At 52.5% G+C, this 22,525-nt stretch overlaps 1 protein-coding gene across 10 annotated transcripts in view; it reads right to left on the reverse strand.

Moving 5' to 3' along the window:
• Positions 1–22,525, reverse strand: part of ARHGAP17 (Rho GTPase activating protein 17) — a 42,296-nt gene that overhangs the window by 17,742 nt on the left and 2,029 nt on the right. For all 10 annotated transcript variants that reach the window (XM_038151131.1, XM_038151123.1, XM_038151121.1 and 7 more), the window contains exons 2-4: positions 6,844–6,883; positions 3,164–3,268; positions 298–374 (exon numbers count right to left, since the gene is read on the reverse strand). In XM_038151131.1, the coding sequence (XP_038007059.1) occupies positions 298–374; positions 3,164–3,268; positions 6,844–6,883 (222 nt within the window). The remainder of the gene's footprint in view (positions 1–297; positions 375–3,163; positions 3,269–6,843; positions 6,884–22,525) is intronic.

Genomic DNA, 22,525 nt, shown 5'->3' on the forward strand with positions numbered 1-22,525 from the left:
TACACAACGTTTTAAACTTCAAATGGAGACGATCATTCTACTAACCCACAAGGGGAAAAAGCCATTTTAAAAGCTTTTATGATAGCAGAGAATCAGAATCCTCTGGAATGCACTTCAGCCTAAAACTTGTCCCCAAATCATTCCAGAAAAACTGCTTGCTCACAGTTTCTCCCTTTGGATTAGAGAAAGAATCTAGAAACACTAAGTTTTATTAGATTGAAACCAGCCTTTGTGCACCCAGAGGTTCTAATTAGAGCCCTGCAGGCAACAAGGCAGCAAAAAGAGGCAAACACTCACCCCAGCAGAGTTTCATCACTCAGCTGGATGGATCCTTCCTGCATGTTCTGAGCCAGGGCCGTCAGAGGAAGTTTCTTCTGTGGAACAGAAGGAACAGTGCTTAGCTCAGTGCTGCTCACTCTTTCCAGCCTCCCCAGCACATCCCCTGTCAGGCCCTGCTCCTCTTGCATGTGGTTTCTATCACACAAACACAGCTCAGCTCGCTCTTGGACTGCAGGAAAATGCCAAGTCACAAAAAGATTCGAGCCCCGGGACTGCTGCTCTCAGACACTCTGAAGAGCACTTTCTGCTCATCCTAGCTGGAAGGACTGGCCCAAAGCGTGTCTCAACCACCGCCAAGGAGAGATAAACAGCTTCAAGCTGAGATTTAGGCACTCAGCTTGTCACCTTTCTCTCCTGTGCGCCCCTGCTCCAGGTCTGTGTTACTCAGTAAAAGGAGAGAGTGGGAATGTGAATTCTTCCTGGCTCTGCTGCTTTAGGAAGGCCTACCTACAGCTTTGCCAAGGAGGGCAGAACCAAATGTGTGCAGGAAAGCATTTCCAGCCAGCTGCAGCTGTCAGGGTCCAGGGCAGCTCCAGATCTGAGGAGCTGGGGCAGGGCTGCAGATCATCTGCCCTGGCTGGGGTGAAGAGAGCCCCAGAGCTGCAGATCATCTGCCCTGGCTGGGGTGAAGAGAGCCCCAGAGCTGCAGATCATCTGCCCTGGCTGGGTCAGGAGAGCCCCAGAGCTGCAGATCATCTGCCCTGGCTGGGGTGAAGAGAGCCCAGGGCTGCAGATCATCTGCCCTGGTTGGGTCACAAGAGCCCAGAGCTGCAGATCATCTGCCCTGGCTGGGTCAGGAGAGCCCAGAGCTGCAGATCATCTGCCCTGGCTGGGGTGAAGAGAGCCCAGGGCTGCAGATCATCTGCCCTGGCTGGGTCACAAGAGCCCAGAGCTGCAGATCATCTGCCCTGGCTGGGTCAGGAGAGCCCAGAGCTGCAGATCATCTGCCCTGGCTGGGTCAGGAGAGCCCCAGAGCTGCAGATCATCTGCCCTGGCTGGGGTGAGGAGAGCCCAGGGCTGCAGATCATCTGCCCTGGCTGGAGTGAGGAGAACCCCAGAGCTGCAGATCATCTGCCCTGGCTGGGGTGAAGAGAGCCCAGGGCTGCAGATCATCTGCCCTGGCTGGAGTGAGGAGAACCCCAGAGCTGCAGATCATCTGCCCTGGCTGGGGTGAAGAGAGCCCCAGAGCTGCAGATCATCTGCCCTGGCTGGGGTGAAGAGAGCCCAGGGCTGCAGATCATCTGCCCTGGCTGGGTCACAAGAGCCCAGAGCTGCAGATCATCTGCCCTGGCTGGGGTGAAGAGAGCCCCAGGGCTGCAGATCATCTGCCCTGGCTGGGTCACAAGAGCCCAGGGCTGCAGATCATCTGCCCTGGCTGGGTCAGGAGAGCCCAGAGCTGCAGATCATCTGCCCTGGATGGGGTGAGGAGAGCCCAGGGCTGCAGATCATCTGCCCTGGCTGAGTCACAAGAGCCCCAAGAAAACAGCAGGGACATGAAGTGTCCTGGCACTGCTGAGCTGCTCCCAGGCTGGGCTGTGATGGGGTGACACTGGGGTGGCACTGGGGTGGCACTGGAGTTTCACTGAGGTGTCACTGAAGTTTCACTAGGATGTCACTGGGGTGGCACTGGCATTTCATTGGGGTGGCACTGGGGTGTCACTGGTGTTTCCCTGGTGTTTTCCTGGGGTTTCACTGAGCTGTCACTGGGGTGTCACTGAAGTGTCACTGGGCTGTCACTGTGGTGTCACCAGCAGCAGCAGCAGCGAGCTGCTCTGGCAGAGCTGTGCCCTCCTGGTGGCACCAGCTGATCACTGCAGAGCTGTGCTGCTCTGGTGGCCCCAGGGGCACTCACTGCAGAGCTGTGCCCTCCTGGTGGCACCCAGCTGATCACTGCAGAGCTGTGCCCTCCTGGTGGCCCCAGCTGCACTCACTGCAGAGCTGTGCCCTCCTGGTGGCCCCAGCTGATCACTGCAGAGCTGTGCCCTCCTGGTGGCCCCAGGGGCACTCACTGCAGAGCTGTGCCCTCCTGGTGGCCCCAGCTGATCACTGCAGAGCTGTGCCCTCCTGGTGGCCCCAGCTGATCACTGCAGAGCTGTGCCCTCCTGGTGGCCCCAGCTGATCACTGCAGAACTGTGCCCTCCTGGTGGCCCCAGCTGATCACTGCAGAGCTGTGCCCTCCTGGTGGCCCCAGCTGATCACTGCAGAGCTGTGCCCTCCTGGTGGCCCCAGGGGCACTCACTGCAGAGCTGTGCCCTCCTGGTGGCCCCAGCTGATCACTGCAGAGCTGTGCCCTCCTGGTGGCCCCAGCTGATCACTGCAGAGCTGTGCCCTCCTGGTGGCCCCAGCTGATCACTGCAGAGCTGTGCCCTCCTGGTGGCCCCAGGGGCACTCACTGCAGAGCTGTGCCCTCCTGGTGGCCCCAGCTGATCACTGCAGAGCTGTGCCCTCCTGGTGGCCCCAGCTGCACTCACTGCAGAGCTGTGCCCTCCTGGTGGCCCCAGCTGCACTCACTGCAGAGCTGTGCCCTCCTGGTGGCCCCAGGGGCACTCAGTGCAGAACTGTGCCCTCCTGGTGGCCCCAGCTGATCACTGCAGAGCTGTGCCCTCCTGGTGGCCCCAGCTGATCACTGCAGAGCTGTGCCCTCCTGGTGGCCCCAGCTGATCACTGCAGAGCTGTGCCCTCCTGGTGGCCCCAGCTGCATTCACTGCAGAGCTGTGCTGCTCTGGTGGCACCCAGCTGATCACTGCAGAGCTGTGCCCTCCTGGTGGCCCCAGGGGCACTCAGTGCAGAGCTGTGCCCTCCTGGTGGCCCCAGCTGTACTCACGTGTCTCTTGTCAGGGTCAGTGCCATGCTGGCCCTGCAGACAGGCAATCAGCCTCTTCTGGGCCAGGTGGCACACGGACCTCACGGCGTCCAGGCGCCTCTCGATCTGCTCGGCCCGGCCGCGGGGCAGGAAGAGAAAACAACACAAAAACCAGAAGTTATTTCCCTGGCCTCAGCAGAAAGCCTTCCCCCCGTGCCGCAGGCCGCCCTGGGCTGCAGATTTCTCAAATTCTCCAGCTTACAAGAAGCGCAGCTGCTTAGCAGAAGTGCCTGACAGCAACAACGCTCGGGGGGAAACCGAAATGGGTTTTCTCCTCGGTGGCACAGAAATTCAGCCAGAGCTCACGGCACTGGAAAGCGGGAAAGGGAACAAGCGTTGCCCTGCTTGGCCTCTCAGCAAAAGGGAATCAGGGTGGCACCTGGCATCTGAGATGAACGGCACACGCAGGTACCCGAGACACTAACTGAGAGAGAAACCGTGGGAAAACTCGTCATGTTCACCGTGACCTTGCGAAGCAGGTGCTGAAGACACATCTGACAGCTCCTTCCCACTGCACAAACCTGTACTCCGAGCTGCTCCTGCTCGTCCCTCCCTGGCAGTTAAACACAAGGACAAAGCTCCCACATGCTGAGCAAAACAGAATTTCCAGGGAGAGACTGCTGGCTTTCAAATGGGATATGGAATTAAAAAACAGGAGTCAAAGCCCAAACAAGAGTTCTGTTTATCAGCATCGAATTCAAACATGGCTTCATGCACAGCCTGTGAATGGGACAAATATATACATGATAAACTGTTCTCTTAAGGGATTTTAAGCAAGGAATTTGGACTATTTTATTTCAAAGAACATCAAAAACAAACAAAGAGATGAGCAGTGGGACAGAACTGCTCATGGCACTGAGCTCTCTGTGCACAGCACCCAAAGAATGCTGTTTATCTGCATTTTGATGACTCACCAAGAATAACAGGAGGCCCTTTGGAATGGATTCTATTTAAAAAGCAAGGGGAAAAAAAAGTAGATTTCATCTGTAGAAATAATCTGAACAGATTCCAGTTTTTGATACAGCTCTAAAATCACTTTTATTATAATTTCAGGAGGGCAAAATGAAGCCAAGTTGAAGTGCTCAAAACGATCAGTAAAAACCTCTCAGGGTAGAAAAAGCTGCAGGGAAAGTGCCCAGAGGTTGCTCTGAGAGCACAGGGCTCTGCCTTTTACCCACAGAGCATGGGGCAGCAAATTCAGAATAAGATCCAGGAGGAAGAAGTCCATAAGGAGATCAGTGAACAGCAGGTATTGTTTGTGCTCTGTTGCTGCAGCTAAGATTATTCACTTCTCTTTGCTATCTTCAAAATGAAATTCTGGAATGGTTTGGGCTGGCAGGGACCTTAAAGCCCACCCAGAGCCACCCCTGCCACGGCAGGGACACCTTCCACCATCCCAGGTGCTCCAGCCCTGTCCAGCCTGGCCTGGGGCACTCCAGGGATGCAGGGGCAGCCCCGGCTGCTCTGGGCACCTGTGCCAGGGCCTGCCCACCCTGCCAGGGAGCAAACACCACCCCCACACTGTAAGCCATCCTCCTGTCACAGAAGAATTCACTTTTGCAAGGTCAGGCAGTTCAAACCCCCAAGACTGAGCACAGGGATTTCCCCCCCTGGAGCACGGTGCCACCTGGAGCTGCAGCACCCCTGAGAGCCTGGCAGAGCCCTGGGCAGCCCCGCCTGGGGGCTGGGGCTCCTTGCAAAGGCTCTGGAGCTCCCAAGGCTCTTTCCAGGCACCAGGAATTGCAGAGGGCAATGACTGACAGCAGGAACACGACCCCAGAACTTCGCAGTCGTACCCTCTCCTCTCTGATCTGCTCTCTAGGGCAGAGATGTCAAGAACACCACAAAGGACATTAATCTCCTTCAAGCCACCTCTGAACTGACAGTGTGACCCACGGGCCAGGCTGTCTGTCCCCTCAGGCCATCCCCAGAGTACAGAACATCACACAATTGCTTTATTATCTGCCACAGGGCCGTGCCAGAAAGCAGGGCCATTGTAAAGCCTTTGGAGCACTGAATTATAGCCCTTGTCTCCAGATGAAACACACTGAACAGACACTTGAAATGGAGCACAACCCTTCAGAAAACAGAACAAAAAAAAAAAAAGCTGCAGCAATCCTGTGGCAAAGCCTGGGCTAAATATAAAGAAGCCCAACTGTGAGCCATGTTTGTGAAGTGAGCAGCACCATGTTTCCAAACTCGTGGGTTAGATAAGAGCCTCCTGCCCCTGCTCAAGCCCCCAAGAGCAAACAAACAAGTGAGTAAATTCTTCCACTTGGGTGTAGCCAGGCTGCTCGGGGCCTGGGAAAGCCTTGCTTGCAAAATTTTTTTGGCAACAAGCAGCAGAGCTTTTGGCTTTCACTTCTTGTTACTATTCTGCGGCTGAGCAAGAAACCAGATGGGCCCTCGCAGGCTAGCAAGGTGTTTAACATCCTCTGTGCCACCGAGCTGCACAGCTCCTCAGAAATTAACAACACTGCTGTCAAACTGGGAAGGTATTTTTAGTTTAAATAAAGCAACCCCCTGAAAAAAGGGGGTGAAATGTTTCAGGTCACCATTACACCGGCACAGGGTGCCCAGAGCAGCTGGGGCTGCCCCTGGATCCCTGGAATGTCCCAGGCCAGGCTGGGCAGGGCTGGGAGCAGCCTGGGACAGGGGAAGATGTCCCTGCCATGGCAGGGGTGGCACTGGGTGGGCTCTGAGGTCCCCTCCAGCCCAAACCAGTCTGGGATTCTGTAACTCCGTGTATTTGTGCTGAATTCGTGTCTGAAGGCTGGCACACTCCCTCGGCTGCCTGCTGAAGCTGGAGAGCTCTGAACCACAGGCACCTCCATCACCTGCCTGTCCCTGCTCCACTGCAGGCCCTGAGCTCGAGCAGGCTGAGGGGATTTGTGGGGAATCAGAAATGAGCACCACACTGCAGTGCCGGGAGCCGCCAGCCTGACTGCCCTCGCCGACTTGTGCTCCACAGAGAAACCAGAGGAAACCAGCTACGTGGGACAAGTCTGCAGGCAAGTCTGCTCCCTGGAATCAGCCAGCCCTGCTAATGTGACAGCTGCAGTTTAAATTCCACCACGAGAGTCGTGTTTGACGGGATGATAAATCTGCACGAAGATGACAAGTCTGCAAACAAACCGATGCCAGCGTGACAAATCTGAGAACAAGAATCCCAGCTAAACAAGCAGCATTTGTACACTCGCTCGAAGCAGGAACAGACTTCATCAGTGAGCACTTGGGATGATTCCTGTGCCACTTCCCTTACGGCCCAGTTGATGTGTCCAGGTGAAAGCAGTGAGGACAGAAGCCAGCTGTGCCCAGCAGGGTTTCCTCATCCTCCCCAGACAGACTGGCACGTCAGCAGCACCAGTGGCTCCTGGGCTTAGCAGCCTGCTCATCTCACTAAAAACAGGAATGGTTCCTCCTCCACTCTACCAAGCCATGTGCTTGCACTCAGAAACAGAAGTAACTGAGGTTTTCTACTCAAAATGTGCCCATTTCCTCAGGTGCTGAGAAGTCAAGGATATCCAGGGCTCCATCCCTGACACGTGCAGTATTTCTCCCCACATCAGGTACTCCACGAACCTCAGAAGGCTCACACATCACAGCATTAAAAAAAATACATACGAAGCACGATACAATACCTGCAACAGGTCTTCACTGAGTACCTCTGTCCTCTCAGCCCTAAGGGAGGAAAAAAGACCATTGTTAGAAAATTGGCATGTTCAGGGTCACAGATTGCCTCAACAATTCCAACAAAACCTGCTCAGCTTCAAGTTGTGGTGCCATGACTGCCCCTGCTGCAAACAGCACCATGTTCACCTGTGCCAGGGAGTCAGGGAAACCCTGCCACCCTTGGGGTGCCCAGCCTGCAGCACAAACCCACTGCAGCAAGCTCCAAATGGTGTTTGCTGCTGCACGTGGAGCAATCCAAAGCAAACTGAAGCGATGCAGCTGCCTGTAAAGGAGTTTAAAGGCATGAGAAGAGCGGGGCAGCCACCACCATGCTCTCTCTGAGCTGGAGCACTGCAGAGCTTTATCCCTCAGCAGCAGTGGGGATGGCAGCCTGAAGCTTCCCTCGGCCTCACACACACAGCCTTCACCAGGAACCCCCCTTCACCCCACCCTGCTGGACTCCCAGCACCAAAGCAGGGGTTTGGTACGGTTTGGTACTTGAGAAGCTGAGCAGAAGCTCATGGTGTTCCCAGGAAAGGCTGCCTTCCACAGAAAACCCCTGACGGCTTCCACACACTCCTGTCCCTGCACACACACCTCACAGCCCCTGTCAGCCCAGCTCACACAAAATTTAAACTGTTCAGTGCTGGCACAGGTCTATCTGCTGTTGGCTCTTGAGTCTCCCTTTGCCAGGCCTATAAAATAAAGAGAAATTCAGCTCCCCTGATCTCTCCTCTCTGCTGCTCACCGTGACTGCACATCCACAGCAGGGAGCACTTGGAGGGGCTCCAGGACACTCTCTTCCTGTTCTGAGAGTTTCCCCTGCTGCTGCCAGAGTCCCTCAGCTGCTCCAGGCTTTATCAGCCCCTGCAATCTGCCAAATAACCCACTGCAGAGCCGGGCATGCACAGCGAGCTGTGTTCCTGACCAGCCCTCAGCACTGAACGTGCCAAAAGCCTCCAAGGACAAGATTCCTTCAGGTTGGGGCTGGGGCTTTTAAAGCACTTATTTGACTTCCATTTTACAGCACATTATCTGCTTCAACTAGTTGTGAACCATAAGGTGTTTAATAATTAAATGCCAGAATAAAATAAAAGCTCAAATCCTCAGCCAGACTCAGACAAAAGCAGCTGAAATACTCTGACAGCACTGGAATATTTATTTGTTGAGGAAAACACAGACAAGATTGATAAACTTTTCTCCCACCCAAACAGAAATATTTCGTCTGACGGAAATTACATCCTGTTAGAGAGCAATTATTCATACTTATTATTTATATATATATATATACACATATATATTGTATCACTGCATAACCCACTCTGCTGCGACCACAGCTTTAACTCAAACCCCCTCGAAGATTAGAACAGAGCTTCCATTCGACTGCAGAGTCACGCAGAGTTTGATCTCCCCTCCCTTTTCCCCGGGATGCTCCTCCATGGAGTGAGCAGTGGCTCAGCGCTGTGCCAGCAGAAGCGTGCTCCCACTCTGGCTGTGCTCACCCACAAACCACGGATCCTTTGTGAACTGCAAACTAGCTGTACTTATTTTTCTGAAACTGAACAGGTTTCTGCAGGCCCCAGAGCCCCCGTGGGACAGCGCAGGTCTGCTCCTGGGGATGCTCTCCCCAGCCTGGGGGGCAGCAGGAGCCCGGCAGGGCCAGGCACAGGCAGAACAGCCCCTGCTGATGATGTCAGGGTCGGAAGTGCAGCGAGGGAAGACCTCACCCTTCCTGCAGGCCCACATTCCACCTTTAATAAGGAAGCCAAGAAAGAGCCACTAAATAATGTTGTTTTTCGGTGACCACAACCATGAAAGAGAGAACTCAACCCCGCGATAGCAGCACAGCCCATCTCCCTGCACAGGGGAAAGCAGCAAACCATCAAAGGGACCTGGCTCCCTTGGAATTAACCTCTGTCTCCCTGGAATTAACCTCTGTCTCCCTGGAATTAACCTCTGTCTCCCTGGAATTACAGGTATGACCAGTTTGAAGTTTCCATCCAACTGCAGCTCCCAGGGATGCCAATTCCTTCTGCCAGCTAACCAGGGAAGCAGCAAACTTCTAAAAAAGAACACATTTTCTTTTTCACTGCCAAACCTCTGTGCTCAGCCCTTGTTAGGGCTTATTTGCACCTTGTCTAATTGAAGCAGTGAAGAAATCTTTCTGGAGCCAAGAACTGGAAGCCTGGGCTGCAGAGTGCTCCCAAGGGAGCAGCCCAGCAGGGCTGGTCACTGGCCACCAGCCTGACACCCTGCACTGGAGCTCCCTTCCCCACGGGCACCCCAAGCCCAGCCCAGGCCAGGCTGAGCCTCTGGAGGCCAGGCTGCAGCAGCCAGGGCTGTTTGCATTCCCAGGACTCCTGTAAAAATCTGTAAAAAATTTCCAGTAAAATCTGTAAAAATCTCCAGTAAAATCTGCCTGGCCAAGCCGTTGGTGATGGGTGATTGCCCCCGGGGCCCCTCCCGGGCCCCCACCATGGGGCAGGAGCTGTCCCTGTGCCTTGTGGGGACAGGATCCACAGGGACCTGCCCAGCCCAGAGCCTCCCCACAGCCCCGGTGCCAGAGGTGCTGCTGGCACAGAGCAGGGCACGGGCAGCAGCCTGGCAGTGCTGGGGTGGGCACGCAGGGCTGGCACCTCACCAGCACAGGCGTCAGCTGCCTAAACCCAAAACATGTGCCGAGCTCCACTGGAGCAGAATGGAGCTGCTCCCCTGGGAAAGGAGCCTCGGAGAGCTGAAGCTGCCCTGCCACAGCGCAGAGCCTTGACATGAACCAGCTGGCACTGAGGTCTTAGGCTGTGAAAAACACAACAGAACGAGCATTTGTTATGGCTGTAATAACCCTCTCAGTGACAAGAGGGGATGAACCTACCGAACTCCCTGCAATCAGCACCTTGACACAGGCAGCACTGCGCAGAGCTGGTGTCCCACGTGTGCCACTGCCCCTCTCCTGCAGGGAGCCAGGAATTTGAGCCAGGCAGCTGCTCCCCGGCCAGAGCAGCTCCCTCAGTCCCCCTCGGGGCACGCAGCCCCCCTGACACAGCTCCAGGGTGGCACAGGCAGCCACGGGCAGGGCAGGCTCCGAGCACAGCACAGTGCCAGGCTCGGCCAGCCGTGCCCCCATGGTGCCAGGACACTGAGAAACTGCCATTTTTAACAAAACTGCTGGTTATCCAGGCAGATTTTCTTTTCAAGACAGTAAATACAGCACTTAGCAGGAAATAGGATACGGAACAGAAATGCTGGTGCCATTTCCTACTTGCGGGTGGCACGGCCTTAACTCACTCCCAGCAAAATCCAATTGGTTTTAGAGGGAAAGGCTGTATCTTTTTATTCCAGACATGTTAATCACAATACTTTGGCTTGCTGTGACATTTTAAAAATACATTTCATGTGCCCCTAATTGAACTCCTGTCAGAGTGCTTTATGGTTTAATTCCTTTTAATTCCCTTTACTTTCTCCCTTCTTTCTGACCTAGTCTGAAGCCCAGCCAAGCCACGGGGCTCTGCTGCAGCTCAAAGCCTGGCTCGGCACAGGCAGGGTGGGCAGAACAGCTCCCAGCCCACCGGTTAAAACCTGATCCCCTCAGCCATTTTTCCCCAAAATGACTTGGTCATTTTGCAGCTCCTTCACACTTCCAGGCCAGAAGTCTTCCCTGTACAGCAGGAAGGAGCAGATGGGAATTCCTGAGACAAAAGTGTTTATCTTCCATCAGGAAAAAAATTAACATTTCCATGTATAATGCTTCATCTACAGAGTACCTGAGAGCCCCCTGGTCCTGCCCATCCCTGGGCATCAGTGCTGAAGCAGGGCTGATCCCCCAGGCAGGCCAGAGCTACAGAACCACTGCAAGAGACATTTTTACAGGGGCTGGGGAACGGCTGGGGGAATCCCTGTCAGATACAGGAAGGAATTCCTCCCTGGGAGGGTGGGCAGGCCCTGGCACAGAGCAGCTGGGGCTGCCCCGGGATGCCTGGCAGTGTCCCAGGCCAGGTTGGACAGGGCTGGAGCAGCCTGGGACAGTGGAAGGTGTCCCTGCCACGGCAGGGGTGGCTTTAAGGTCCCTTCCACCCCAAACCATTCCAGGATTCTATGAAATCCACACTCCTGAAAGCTGACCAGGAAGGAACAGAGCTAACCTGACACATGAGCCATAAAACCCTGGCCAGGGCCAGCAGAACAAGTGACTCAGTTGAAATGTCACCCTGGAAACAAACCCTGCCTCACCCAGCAGCCGGGCGGGGGCCGGCAGAGGTGATGCCATGGGAGGGCAGGGACAAGTCCTCAGCCCTGGAAAGGTTTAATGGAAGCAAGGAGACACCCACCCCAAACTGGAGACAGAATTACAGCCAGCCTTCCCTGCTGGGCGGTTTTTCCTCAAACAAAGGCTGTGTTTGTTACCAGCAGCGACCAGCTCAGCTGCTGGTGAGCTAACACCGAGCACCTTGGTGGGCTGGCAGCACATCCTGCCTGCTTTCCACCTACAATAGGCAGCACTTGCTGCCAGGAAAAATGAAAGGACCAGCAGCTCTGCTCCAAAACAAGGAGTCCAGAATTAGATGACAATCTCCCTTCAAAAAGGTTTGCTTTTCTAACACTCACCAAGACAAACTGCACAGAAAACACAGCTCCGAGGTGTTTCAGGACCACCAAGTCACTCCTGCCTGTTTGACCTTGGGCTAATTTTTGAATGGAAACCAGCACGGCCCAAGGTAAACATCAACATTCTGAAGTGGGTTTCAAATGTTCAAAAATAACTCAGAGAACACTGTCAGGTGCTAGTCACCACTCACTTTCAGTATTAGTATTCAGGGAAACCACAACCAGCCATCAGCACAACTTTCAGTTCGCCTCCTGTTCTCATTTTTCACCCAAATTAAAAATGTAAGCTTCTGTGCATGTAATACAATTGATTTAATTGTAAATCTGGTGACCACTGATGTTTCAGTGATGCAGAAATCCCACCAAAGGCTGTTCTGGAGCTCTCCCACCAGCTGCAGCTCCTGTGCTTCCAGTCCTTTACAAGTGCTTTAAAAATGGTGCATCACCTCCAAAACATCTCAGTGATCCAAACGCCTCAGAGAGTGGATAAAGAAAGATTTCTGCTGCTTTACCTTCCTCCTTTGTGGTCTCTGCTGAGCACCCCCATCAACCTGTGCCTGGTCACTCACCCTCCAAGCTCAGCTTTGCTCTCTCCCAGCCCAGCCCTGGAGTGGGAGCTGGTGCTCTAGTGACAGGCAGAGCAGGCTGCAGGGAGATAATCATCTTGGCAGGAGAGCAGAGAGCTCCTGAGCAGGGCAGGGAAACCCAGGACAGGCTCTGCACAGGACGGGACTGGAATTCCTGCCTCGGTGAAACGGATCCAAGGCTGGGCTCTGCAGCCAGGCTGTAAATTTAGCCCTGGAGAACAAGCACAGCTCAAGCCAAATCCTATTTTCAGGCTGCTCTCGGAGGGACAGGCACTGCAGCAAGGCCCTGCACAGCTCCTCCTTGTAAAACACACGGAGAGGTTTTAATATCACACCTTGAGAGCTCCACCAAACACGGTGCAGCTCAACAGAAGCACTGTCAGCCTCGGGGCAGCACAGCCAGTGTGAGATGAACCTGAGCTGAGCAGTTCAAGCACTGTCAGCTCTGGTCCAGCACAGCTGGGCTGGGCACTGGGAGCCACTGCACGGCCAGTCTGAGATGAATCTGAGCTGAACTTTCTACAGGCAAAAATACAATTGTGGTCCCTAAGTAGAAGCCCATTTACAGCAGCTTTGTTTGAGGGAAGGAAGCGATGCTTCAGGGAGCAGCCTGATGAGTCCAACAGCTTGTAAACTTCTGGGTACAAATACAAATTTACAACTGAGTGCTTCCAATCACCTGCTAGCCCAGCAAATCAAACTCTGACTGCTGGCCTCCTACTGCCTACCTGGGACAAAGTCACAGCTATTAAAGCTCTCCCCCATATTCTTTTTGACTTTGAAAAACCACAAACCTCTCTCAGGCAACTAACAATGTGACTTCTTTTTAAAAGTGCATTTGGCTGGTGAAACTATTAATAGCTGCTGAGGGAAAGGCGAAGCGCTGCTGCAGGGGATTAACATTCTAACTGCTAAAATCCAGCAGTGGTCTCATGCTTTGTTCCCCACAGAAAAAAGTCCTATGACAAGCTGTCATAAATTAGTGGCCAAAAAACCTCAAAGAACCTGAGACAAAGTTTTTGAAGTTTCTGGTGTAGCTTATCAAACGATGATGTATTTCCCATGCTTTGCTTTTTCCCCCGAAGTACTACACTCTACACTTCTTATGCTATACTTTACTACAGAAACTTGAGCTTTCCAAACATGTCAGTTTATTAACATAATTTATTTTTTAAAAAGGTACACAAACACACTCCACGTCTTGGTAACTGCTTTTAATATTTAACTGCCAGGTATTTATTTACATTTAAAAGTTTATTCTCACACAAGGTGTCTCCCAAGCAAGCAACAACCTCTCACTTATGCAGAATAATTTCTATAAAATTAGCTGGGTACAGTTCTGCTATAAGACACAGTCCAGCAGAAAGCAACCTAAATAATTCCTGAATTGTAATTCCTGAACGTCAGGTGTCATTTTACAACCCCTGCGTGCCAACAAAGCAGCAGCTGCTGCCAGAGCAGGGATTCCTGTGCTTTGGGCCACAGCAGCAGCTCCAGGTGACATTTAACCTGGGCACCCAGGTGTGTGCCAGGGCCAACCCAGGGCACGCAGCGAGGCTGCACTGCCCCTCCTCAGCTCCCCACGAGCTCTGTGCTCCCGGGGGCCCTGCCTGCAGCGTTCCCCTTCCCAAATGCCAGGCTGGGTCCTCGCAGCCCTCCCTGCCCCAGCAGCAGCTCGGGGGGAATCGTACCCGGTGCCACAAACTGCTTCCCAGCTGCCCTGGCCCGCTCCTCGGCACGGCTGGGCAGGCAGCACCTGCACAGGCTGGATAGGGACCGGGAAATCTGTCCCTTTCAGCAACAGCAGCCACCTGAGATCAGCTCAAACTGATAATGGAACCGCACCCCGGGGCTGGCATCTCATTGCCACGAGCTGACAGCAGCTGGCAGGGCTGCTGACACAAGGGGCTGTGTCCTCCTGCTCCTCTCCTGGCCCGGCAGGAGCAGCCCCACTCCAGCAGCTCCAGGGACTGCCCTGGCTGGAGAAAAGGCACTTCCCACCCAGGGGCCAGAGGTGTGAGCTCCAGGGACTGGAACAAAGGGAAGAGCAGCTGGAACCAGGCTGGCAGAAAAGGCACTTCCCACCCAGGGGCCAGAGGTGTGAGCTCCAGGGACTGGGAACAAAGGGAAGGGCAGCTGGAACCAGGCTGGCAGAAAAGGCACTTCCCACCCAGGGGCCAGAGGTGTGAGCTCCAGGGACTGGGAACAAAGGGAAGGGCAGCTGGAACCAGGCTGGCAGGGCTCTGGGCACCGAGGCAGCCCCAGGTCCGAGCAGGGCTGGGGGGAACAGGAGGGCTCAGGGATCAATAACAGGAGGGCTCGGGGATGGATAACAGGAGGGCTCGGGGATGGATAACAGGAGGGCTCGGGGATCGATAACAGGAGGGCTCGGGGATCGATAACAGGAGGGCTCGGGGATCGATAACAGGAGGGCTCGGGGATGGATAACAGGAGGGCTCGGGGATGGATAACAGGAGGGCTCGGGGATGGATAACAGGAGGGCTCGGGGATGGATAACAGGAGGGCTCAGGCACTGATAACAGGAGGGCTCAGGCACTGATACCAGGAGGGCTCAGGCACTGATACCAGGAGGGCTCAGGCACTGATACCAGGAGGGCTCAGGCACTGATACCAGGAGGGCTCAGGCACTGATAACAGGAGGGCTCAGGGATTCCCCCTGTGCCTTTGGCAGCTTGCACATTTGAGCGAGTGCAGTCCCCTTGCCAAACCACCTGCTGCCATGAGAACTCCTCCACATGTGAAAAGGGAATTTTAACAACTACCAAAACACCCTCCAACATCTCCTGAACTTCCAAATAGATCCTGATTTCCACTCCAGCCATGAGACAGGTGGATCAGCACCGACTCAAGACATTTTTAAGCTTCATTATTTCTTTTCCCAGAAGTCTTGCATTGTCAATTGCTGGAAAGGACTCCAAGAAGCAGCACTGCCTTTTCCACAGACAAGCTTTTTACAGGACAGACGTGTCTGAATAGGAAAAATATGCACTACAGGAATGAACAAAATTCTCTGAACTGCTGAAAAAACCCTGGGCGTTTTTTGTGTATTTGGTTCCTTGTTTTTAAACTTTGACAAGACAAGGGAGAATGGCTTCATGCTGACAGCAAATAGGTTTAGATTAGATATTAAAAAATAAGTCCTGCTCTGGGAAGGGGGTGAGGCCCTGGTACAGGGCACCGAGGGATTCAATGGCTTCAGTCTCGCTTAAGTGTCAAAAACCTCCAGTCCAGAAATCATTGTTTCACCAAAGGTAACGCTGCTCTTTTTTAATGTATTGCCCAGCCTGATCTATTTTAAGTTTGGGGATTCACAAAACTGGCAAGGGAAGGCCTTGGAGAAGGAACCAAACTGAATCAACACAAGAAGCAAAACAAGGAAACGCAGAAAAGGCAGAACAATGAAGCAGGAATAGAAAGTCAGGCTGCAAAAAGGAGCTGGAAGCATTGGAGTAACAGTGGAAAGGCTGCAGGGGAATCTGGGATCTGAAGTTACATAAAGTCAGCTGGGGACAAACCAGGCACTATTCCCTATGCCCAGGGTTTCACAACGGAGCCTTTGCGCTGATTTCCCGATTAACAATTAATGGCTGAGCCCGTGCCTGTGTTCCTGCAGGAGGAGGCAGGCATCCCCGGGACCCTGCTCTGGCCTGCTGCTCTCCCGTGCCCTGGACACGGCACGCACCGAGCAGCAGCTCCAGCAGCAGCAGCAGCTCCCTCCACCCTGCAGCAGCTCCTCTGGAACTCAACCCCTGCGCTGCTGGGGAAATCGCAGCCCCACGCTCAGCCAGGTTTATGATCCTGCACTTCCACGCACGCCCTGACCTGCTGGTACAAAAGCAGGATTACTTGAACTTTAGCTGGCTGCTCTGTCCTCCAAAGCCCAGCGGCTCAGAACACTTAATCTGCGTGTGAAATCACTCTGCAGCAGGGCACAGCAGCTCAGGGCTCAACCCGAGCAGCAGCTGCAAGCTCAGCTCACACTCCGATTTCTCTGGGTGAGAATATCAGTTTATCAGCTTCATTCCCTACAGAAAATAGAATTTTTCATCTGGGGATTGATGTTTCCTAACAATTGCTTGATTTTTATACGTGAAGAATCCACATTTGAGTAACTGCTGTATTTCCCACAGCCATATCTCAGCTGTGACTTTTCAAACTGCCTGCAGGACAATTTATCTTCTAAAAAACGGCCCATCTTTGAAATTAACTTTCCTGTCACTGGCTAAAGCAGCTTTCTTAGCTTTAAACATGGAGGATGTGTTACCTGTGTGCACAACAGCATTCTCAGCTCTCACCAGTGACCCCTTGTCTGTGCAATATTCAGCTGTACAAGCTACCTCTTATCCTCTAATTGATTTTAAATTTCACTCTGGAAGCATCACTGGGACCCTGAGAAACCAGCGAGGTTATGTATACAAAAATTCACTGCAGCAACGTGGAGCACAGGACAATGTGCAAGGCAGGAGGGAGAACTCCTCCTCTATTGATCCCCGTGCCCCAAAGGCCACCTGGCCCTCCTGCACCCCTCTGATTCACTGCCCTGCAGTCACTGCAGGATGTCCCTGGCACTCTGCAGTGCGATCAGCTCCAGCAGACAACAATCCCTGTCCAGGAAAAGAGGCTCCACCTCAGCCAGAGGAGCTCGGGTGACCTCACCCAGCTGGCCCGGGCTTGAGGAGCTGTTTCCTGGTGAGAAGTTGCACAAGTACCCCGACTGTCCTGTGATCAGCCATGGAATAGCAGCTTCCAGCTCCAAGGTTCTAAGCTGTTTGGTTCCTAAGGAGTAAATTTTAATCAAAACCACAGAGTGCTGGAAGGGTTTGGGTTGGAAGAGACCGAGGATTGAGTGCAGCCTTCAAGACTGGTACCTACAACAGTCAAACAGCCTGAAAAATGAGGAATTCAGTACAGGAATCCATCCAGATCACTTGGTGTGTCACCACCAGCGCTGTGAAGGCTCTTGGTTCTGAATCAGTGAAACTGGAGTTCCTCACCCAGTGAGCTGGTGTTTAATCCAGCTCCCATGGCTTCAGATCAGGGCTGTGCCACGGCCAGCTGCTGCCTCAGACACGGTGCTGCGGGCTGGAGGCTCTCCCAAATGCTGAAAACTGGAGCTACTTCATTCCAGTTACACTTCCTTTCTTTCTAGAAACTGTGCAGAGTATAAGAAAACATTTCTAACACACACTTTTCATTTAACCCCTTCCTAGAAAGATCCTGTTGCTCGGCATTTCATCACTGCTAACACAATGACCTCTATCAAGCAGCTCTGGCCACAGATCCATTATCATAACCTTAAAATAACACACAAGTGTCTAAGAAACACATTTGCTTTCATCAATTCCAAGTGTATCCCATTACAGCATCAGGCTGAAACAGACTCTTACATCACAACTGGCTATTTCAGCAGATCAAATCATGACTATTTCAAGATTTTGACTCTGGGCATAACCTGATACCGAATCATTCACTCTGAAGGACCCCATCAGATCAAGTCAGAATCAAGGAATCATCTACGGTGGGCATTACTTTGTTTATATGAATAGATATCAGGAGGAAACACCTCCCGTGCCTGCAGCTGAGCCACTGCCACTAAAGCAGATCCAGGTGTACTTCTCCCTCCCTGTGCTGCTGCTGTGTCAGACACCAAACCCTCCGCCCTGAATGCACCTAACCCCAGGACAATATCCCTTCCCACTCCCCAGCAGCTCCAGCCAGGAACGGTGACTCAGGCTCCAGTTATGTGCTGTGCCAGCTTTGGCACTGCCCTTCCTGCTGGCCTGCACCTCCAACCCTCCTGGAACCACCTGGCAGTCACCTGCACAGAAAGAGAACCCTCTGTTCTTCATTGTAAGGCACTGTCAGAGCAGGCTTCCTCGAGACAGAGGCTGCCTTTATCCTCACACCTGAGCCTGGCGGAACAGGGAGCCCGAGCTGATGCAGCAGACAGATGCCAGGGTGTCTGTCTGGACTGTGAATATTTTATCAGCCCTCTCATCTGTTTCATCAAGCAGCAGCTCGAACAGAGCCAAAGGAGAAGAGGACACGCATGCAAGAAGGCAATTAATTCTACCCAAATGCCCCAGCTTGGAATCTTTAATTTCTTCTGCAGCAAAAATCTCAAGTATTTTACCCACTGCCCACTCAGCACCTGATACACAAGTGGGACACAAAGTCATAGAGTTACTTTTTTTCTTTTCACCAGCAGGCTTTAGCTGGTTCCTACTGGAATTCACAACAATTTATTATTCAAGTAAACAAAATGTAGCTTGTTGTTTAGTTCTCTCTGGGAAAGAGAAGCTTTGGGGTGACCTAACTGTGACCTTCCAGCACCTGAAAGAGCTGATGAGAAAGATGGGGAGAGACTGTTCACAAGGGCCTGGAGTGACAGGCCAAGGGGGAATGGCATCCCCAGGTGAGGTGGGACACTGAAGACCTGCTGCTGCCAGGTGCCACCACGCAGAAGCCAGCCCTGGCTCCAAGAGCTGGGAGCACACGGGTGGGAAACGCCACCCACGCGATCCCTGGGCAGCACTCCCTGCCCACGCCACCGCCTCTGGACCTGGGCAAGGCAGTCCCAGGTTTCATGTGGTCTGGAAGCACATCACAAGCCATGAGGCTTTCAAACTGAGGGCTGAGCAACTACTTACTCATTGATTTAAAAGCTGCTGCTGCCCTTGTAAGGGTACGAGAGAGAAGTTTCTTAAAAACACAACGTCATTTCTGAAGCGTCTGATCTTCAGGATTCTTCATGACCTGGACTTTAAACATGAGATCATCTTGGCCCACGAGGAATTACAAGATCCTGATAAACTCACTGCCTTTACACAACCTGAAGGAAACACCAGAACCAGGCCAGAATACATTGTTTTCTTGCCCATTTACAGACAGAATCTCTGGTCCTACCAGGGCTCCAGCACAGCACCCCAGCAGCCCACCAGAGCAGCAGCCCAGCCTCACGGGTCTCCCCAGCTGCCAGGCTCTCCCCGAGACAGAGCCCTGGAATGAACTCACTGCACAGTCCTCACCTGCAGTGCATTCAGCTGAGTCTTCCTTTGAAGGGGACGTGAATCAACGGGACTAACAGACATGCTCACAGCAGCCAGTCTAGGCCACAGCTCGGACCCAACTCAACACCCATTTCTGGAATGATTTCTGCAGCCTGTGCTCTGTGACTGTGACAATGCAGTCCCAAACCCCCGCGGCTGCCAAGCCTCACCAGCAGCAGCCCCAGACCGAACACAGGATAGCTGCTTTTCTGTAACTGGAACTCTGTCCTGGCAGGAGAATCCAACTCCCGAGCTGCACGAGCCACTGCACTGTGTCCCAGGTCCCCAGAGGGTGCAGGAAACAGATCAGGGCGCTGATACCCAGAGGCTGCTGAGCCTGCTGGGGCTGAGCAGAGCTCCTGGGGTAACCGAGCTCCTTCCCTGCTCCCACCCCACATGGAAACTCCCCTTGGCTGAGTTCTGTGCCCGTGCAGAGCCCCCAGTGCAGCTCCTGCCGTGCTCCCCGTCCCACAGCCCCATCCCCAGATGTTCATTCCAGCTGTGATCCCTGGGCTGTCGTTCCCCACACTCTGCTCCCACCAGCGCCTGACCTGCAGCCCCAAACCCTGCCCGGGAACAGCAATCCCCTAATTAAATCACTCAGACTCCTTTAAACCCATCATTGGCTTCAGCTGCCATGCAGGAAGATCTAATGCAATTTCCTAATTAGAGACCTGGAACTTCATTTGGAGATAAACAGGAAATGCTTAAGATAACGATTATAAACACTGAAATGAGATTTTTCTTTTCATGAGCTCTCCGATGGAGACAAATGCCAACCTGCAAACTCCCTGTAAATATGAAATACTTCAACCCTGTTTACCACTTCTGCAAATACCTCTGCCAAACATGAGCAGAGCAAGTAGATAACACTCAGCAGATTTAACTGCTATTGAAGGATGTTTGGGTGAGCCAGAAATTTTCAAGAACTGGGTCATATTCAATTCCCCCCCCCCCAAAAAAAAAAACCAAAAAAAAACCATTAAAGAAGAAATCCTTTGCTATTAAATGGCATTGTAGGGTTAATGTTATATTGATGAAGTACTGAGAGAGATGGATGCACTCTTGTTTTACCACCCTGGACACCTGAAAAGGCAAGTTTCAAAAGTACTATCAACACAACATGAAGAAGCAGAACAACCTTCCTGAAGTAATATTAGAGCAATTCTGGGAAAGACAGAAATCAATGGATAATGCTTTAGCAGGAAAAAAAAAAAGGAATTATTTAATTATTTGGACCATCCACCTTTTCCATGAAGTACTGCTAGAAATGATTGCTCTCCAGCAGGTTTTCCATGTGCAGATAAATGCAGGCAGCTCCTCATTGTACAGTATTTCAGTATCAGGCATTTTAACTTGCTTTAATGTAATAATTATGTTACAACTCCAGTTCCAACTCAAGGCTCGGACATTGCCAAGCGGCTTGAAGAAACACTAAATATAGTTCAGCACAGTAACTTTTATGCGGGACACGAGCTATTAAAAGCCATGTTCCGAAACTCCTGGTGAGTCACAGCAATGCCATGAGTACAGGGCCTGGAAAAAGCTCTTTGTACACAAGGAGTTGTATCTGAGCAGTGGGAAAGCAGCACGGAAGCTACAGTAAGTCAGCCTCCTGCAGAAAACCAGAGCCTTCAGAGGCACTCTGTGGGCTCTTCCAGATTTCTAATTAGTCAGAGCTGCCTGTCCCTGGCTTCAATTACTGCAGGAGCCTCAGGGCAGATCGAGTATCTCTCCCAGCAAAGGCAGTAAGAAAATCCACCTGTCTGATCTTGGGTGAGTTCACCAGAGCCAAACCTCCCCAGCAGTTGTCTGGAATCATTTTTAATCAGAATGGTGCTCAGGGATTGCACCCGAAGGATGAAGAAAGAACCTGATGGCAACAGCAGCAGGTCCCCAGAGGCCAGAAGCCCAGCTCGTGGAGATTGTCACAGCCTGAAATGTCATTAATTACCAACCTGAGCTCTGTAAGCAAACAGCACATCCAGACCTCTCCCTGGGCTCATTCCTCATGGAAATTACTCAGCTATGCAGTTCAAACGCTTATTAGTGTATCAGTGCAGAGCTTTGATGACAATAGCTCTGAACATTTATTTTCATTAGGGATGACTGCAGCTATAAAGGAGAATATTCCCCAGCTTCTAATCAAATCTGCCTCCTTTGTAATTTACAAAAGGGTATGGAAACCGAGACGAGCCCATGTAGATAGGTGAAGAATTACTTTGCTGACATCAAACACATCACCATTTAATTTCTGAGCCCAACACTCAGGTGCTCTGCTGGAGTGAGGATCTGCTCAGGAAGCATCCCAAGGGAAGGAACAACCTCGCCTCCCCAAAGCTGTGAGGCAGCTCAGCCCAAAGCAGCCACAGCTGCTCTGTGCCCAGGCCAGGCACACACAGCTGCTCCCAGGGCACACAAGGCCTGGGCCTCCACAGGGACCAAGGTTTAGAGGAATTAGGAGAGAAATCCCACCAAAAGCAGTCCCAGCACACGGCCTCCAAGCAATCACAGGCCACCTGAAATTCATGAAGCTCGGAATTGAAGTTACTCCTTTCTTCTCCACTCCCTCCCCAGCTCTTTTTTTCAGCCTAAGTGAAACTTCCCAGCTGTTTGCAGCTGGGTTCAGGATGCAGCTCAAGATAAAGTCAGCTCTGGGCTCGTTCCTCTGGGTCATCAGCCCTGTGCCCTGTGCCCAAGAAGCCACTTTATGGCAATGCATTAATTCAGCTCATGTGCAGGGATGATTTCCTGGCAAGCCCTGCCTCTGCTCACCTGCAGGTCCCAGCTCTGCTTTTTGGGAATTATCCAGAGTGGATGTGAGAGCCTTTAGGATGCCATGAGCAACAACACACACCAGGACTCCCAGCTCACTCCTCCAGCTCAGCCTGCCCTGAGACCACCTTGTGATGCCACCTGCAGTGCCAGGCTGGGTCTCATCACCCTGCCCAAGCTCTGATATTTCACTTTTTGGGTTTCCCAGGGCTTGTGCTGCTCCCCTCAGCAGCGCTGACAACAAATCTGTCCAATACATGAAACAAAGTCCTCAGCAGCAGATTGAACACTTAAGGCAGCCAAGAACATCCACGAGATAATTGCTGCAAAATATTTAACACATCTATTAATTATTGTGGAATCCTGTTCCACTGAGCTAATCCCCTCTTTAATTAGTTTCCTACATGTATTTCATAACTCCATATAATTCCATCTGTGGACTCACAGCCCTCTCATAAATGCCATTCCTCGGCTTTGATGGAGCTCGTGCCCATCCTTCCTTATTTCCCAAATGAAGGTGTCACTTCCCTGATGCCAGGTGTGGAATTTGGGGTCCAAGGGCCAGGACGGCACCCCTGGAAGCTGGCTGGAAGAAGGGCAGTGCCATCCCTCCCATC

This window comes from Motacilla alba, chromosome 14 (assembly GCF_015832195.1).
Source record: "Motacilla alba alba isolate MOTALB_02 chromosome 14, Motacilla_alba_V1.0_pri, whole genome shotgun sequence".
In the NCBI taxonomy this organism is placed as follows: domain Eukaryota; kingdom Metazoa; phylum Chordata; class Aves; order Passeriformes; family Motacillidae; genus Motacilla; species Motacilla alba.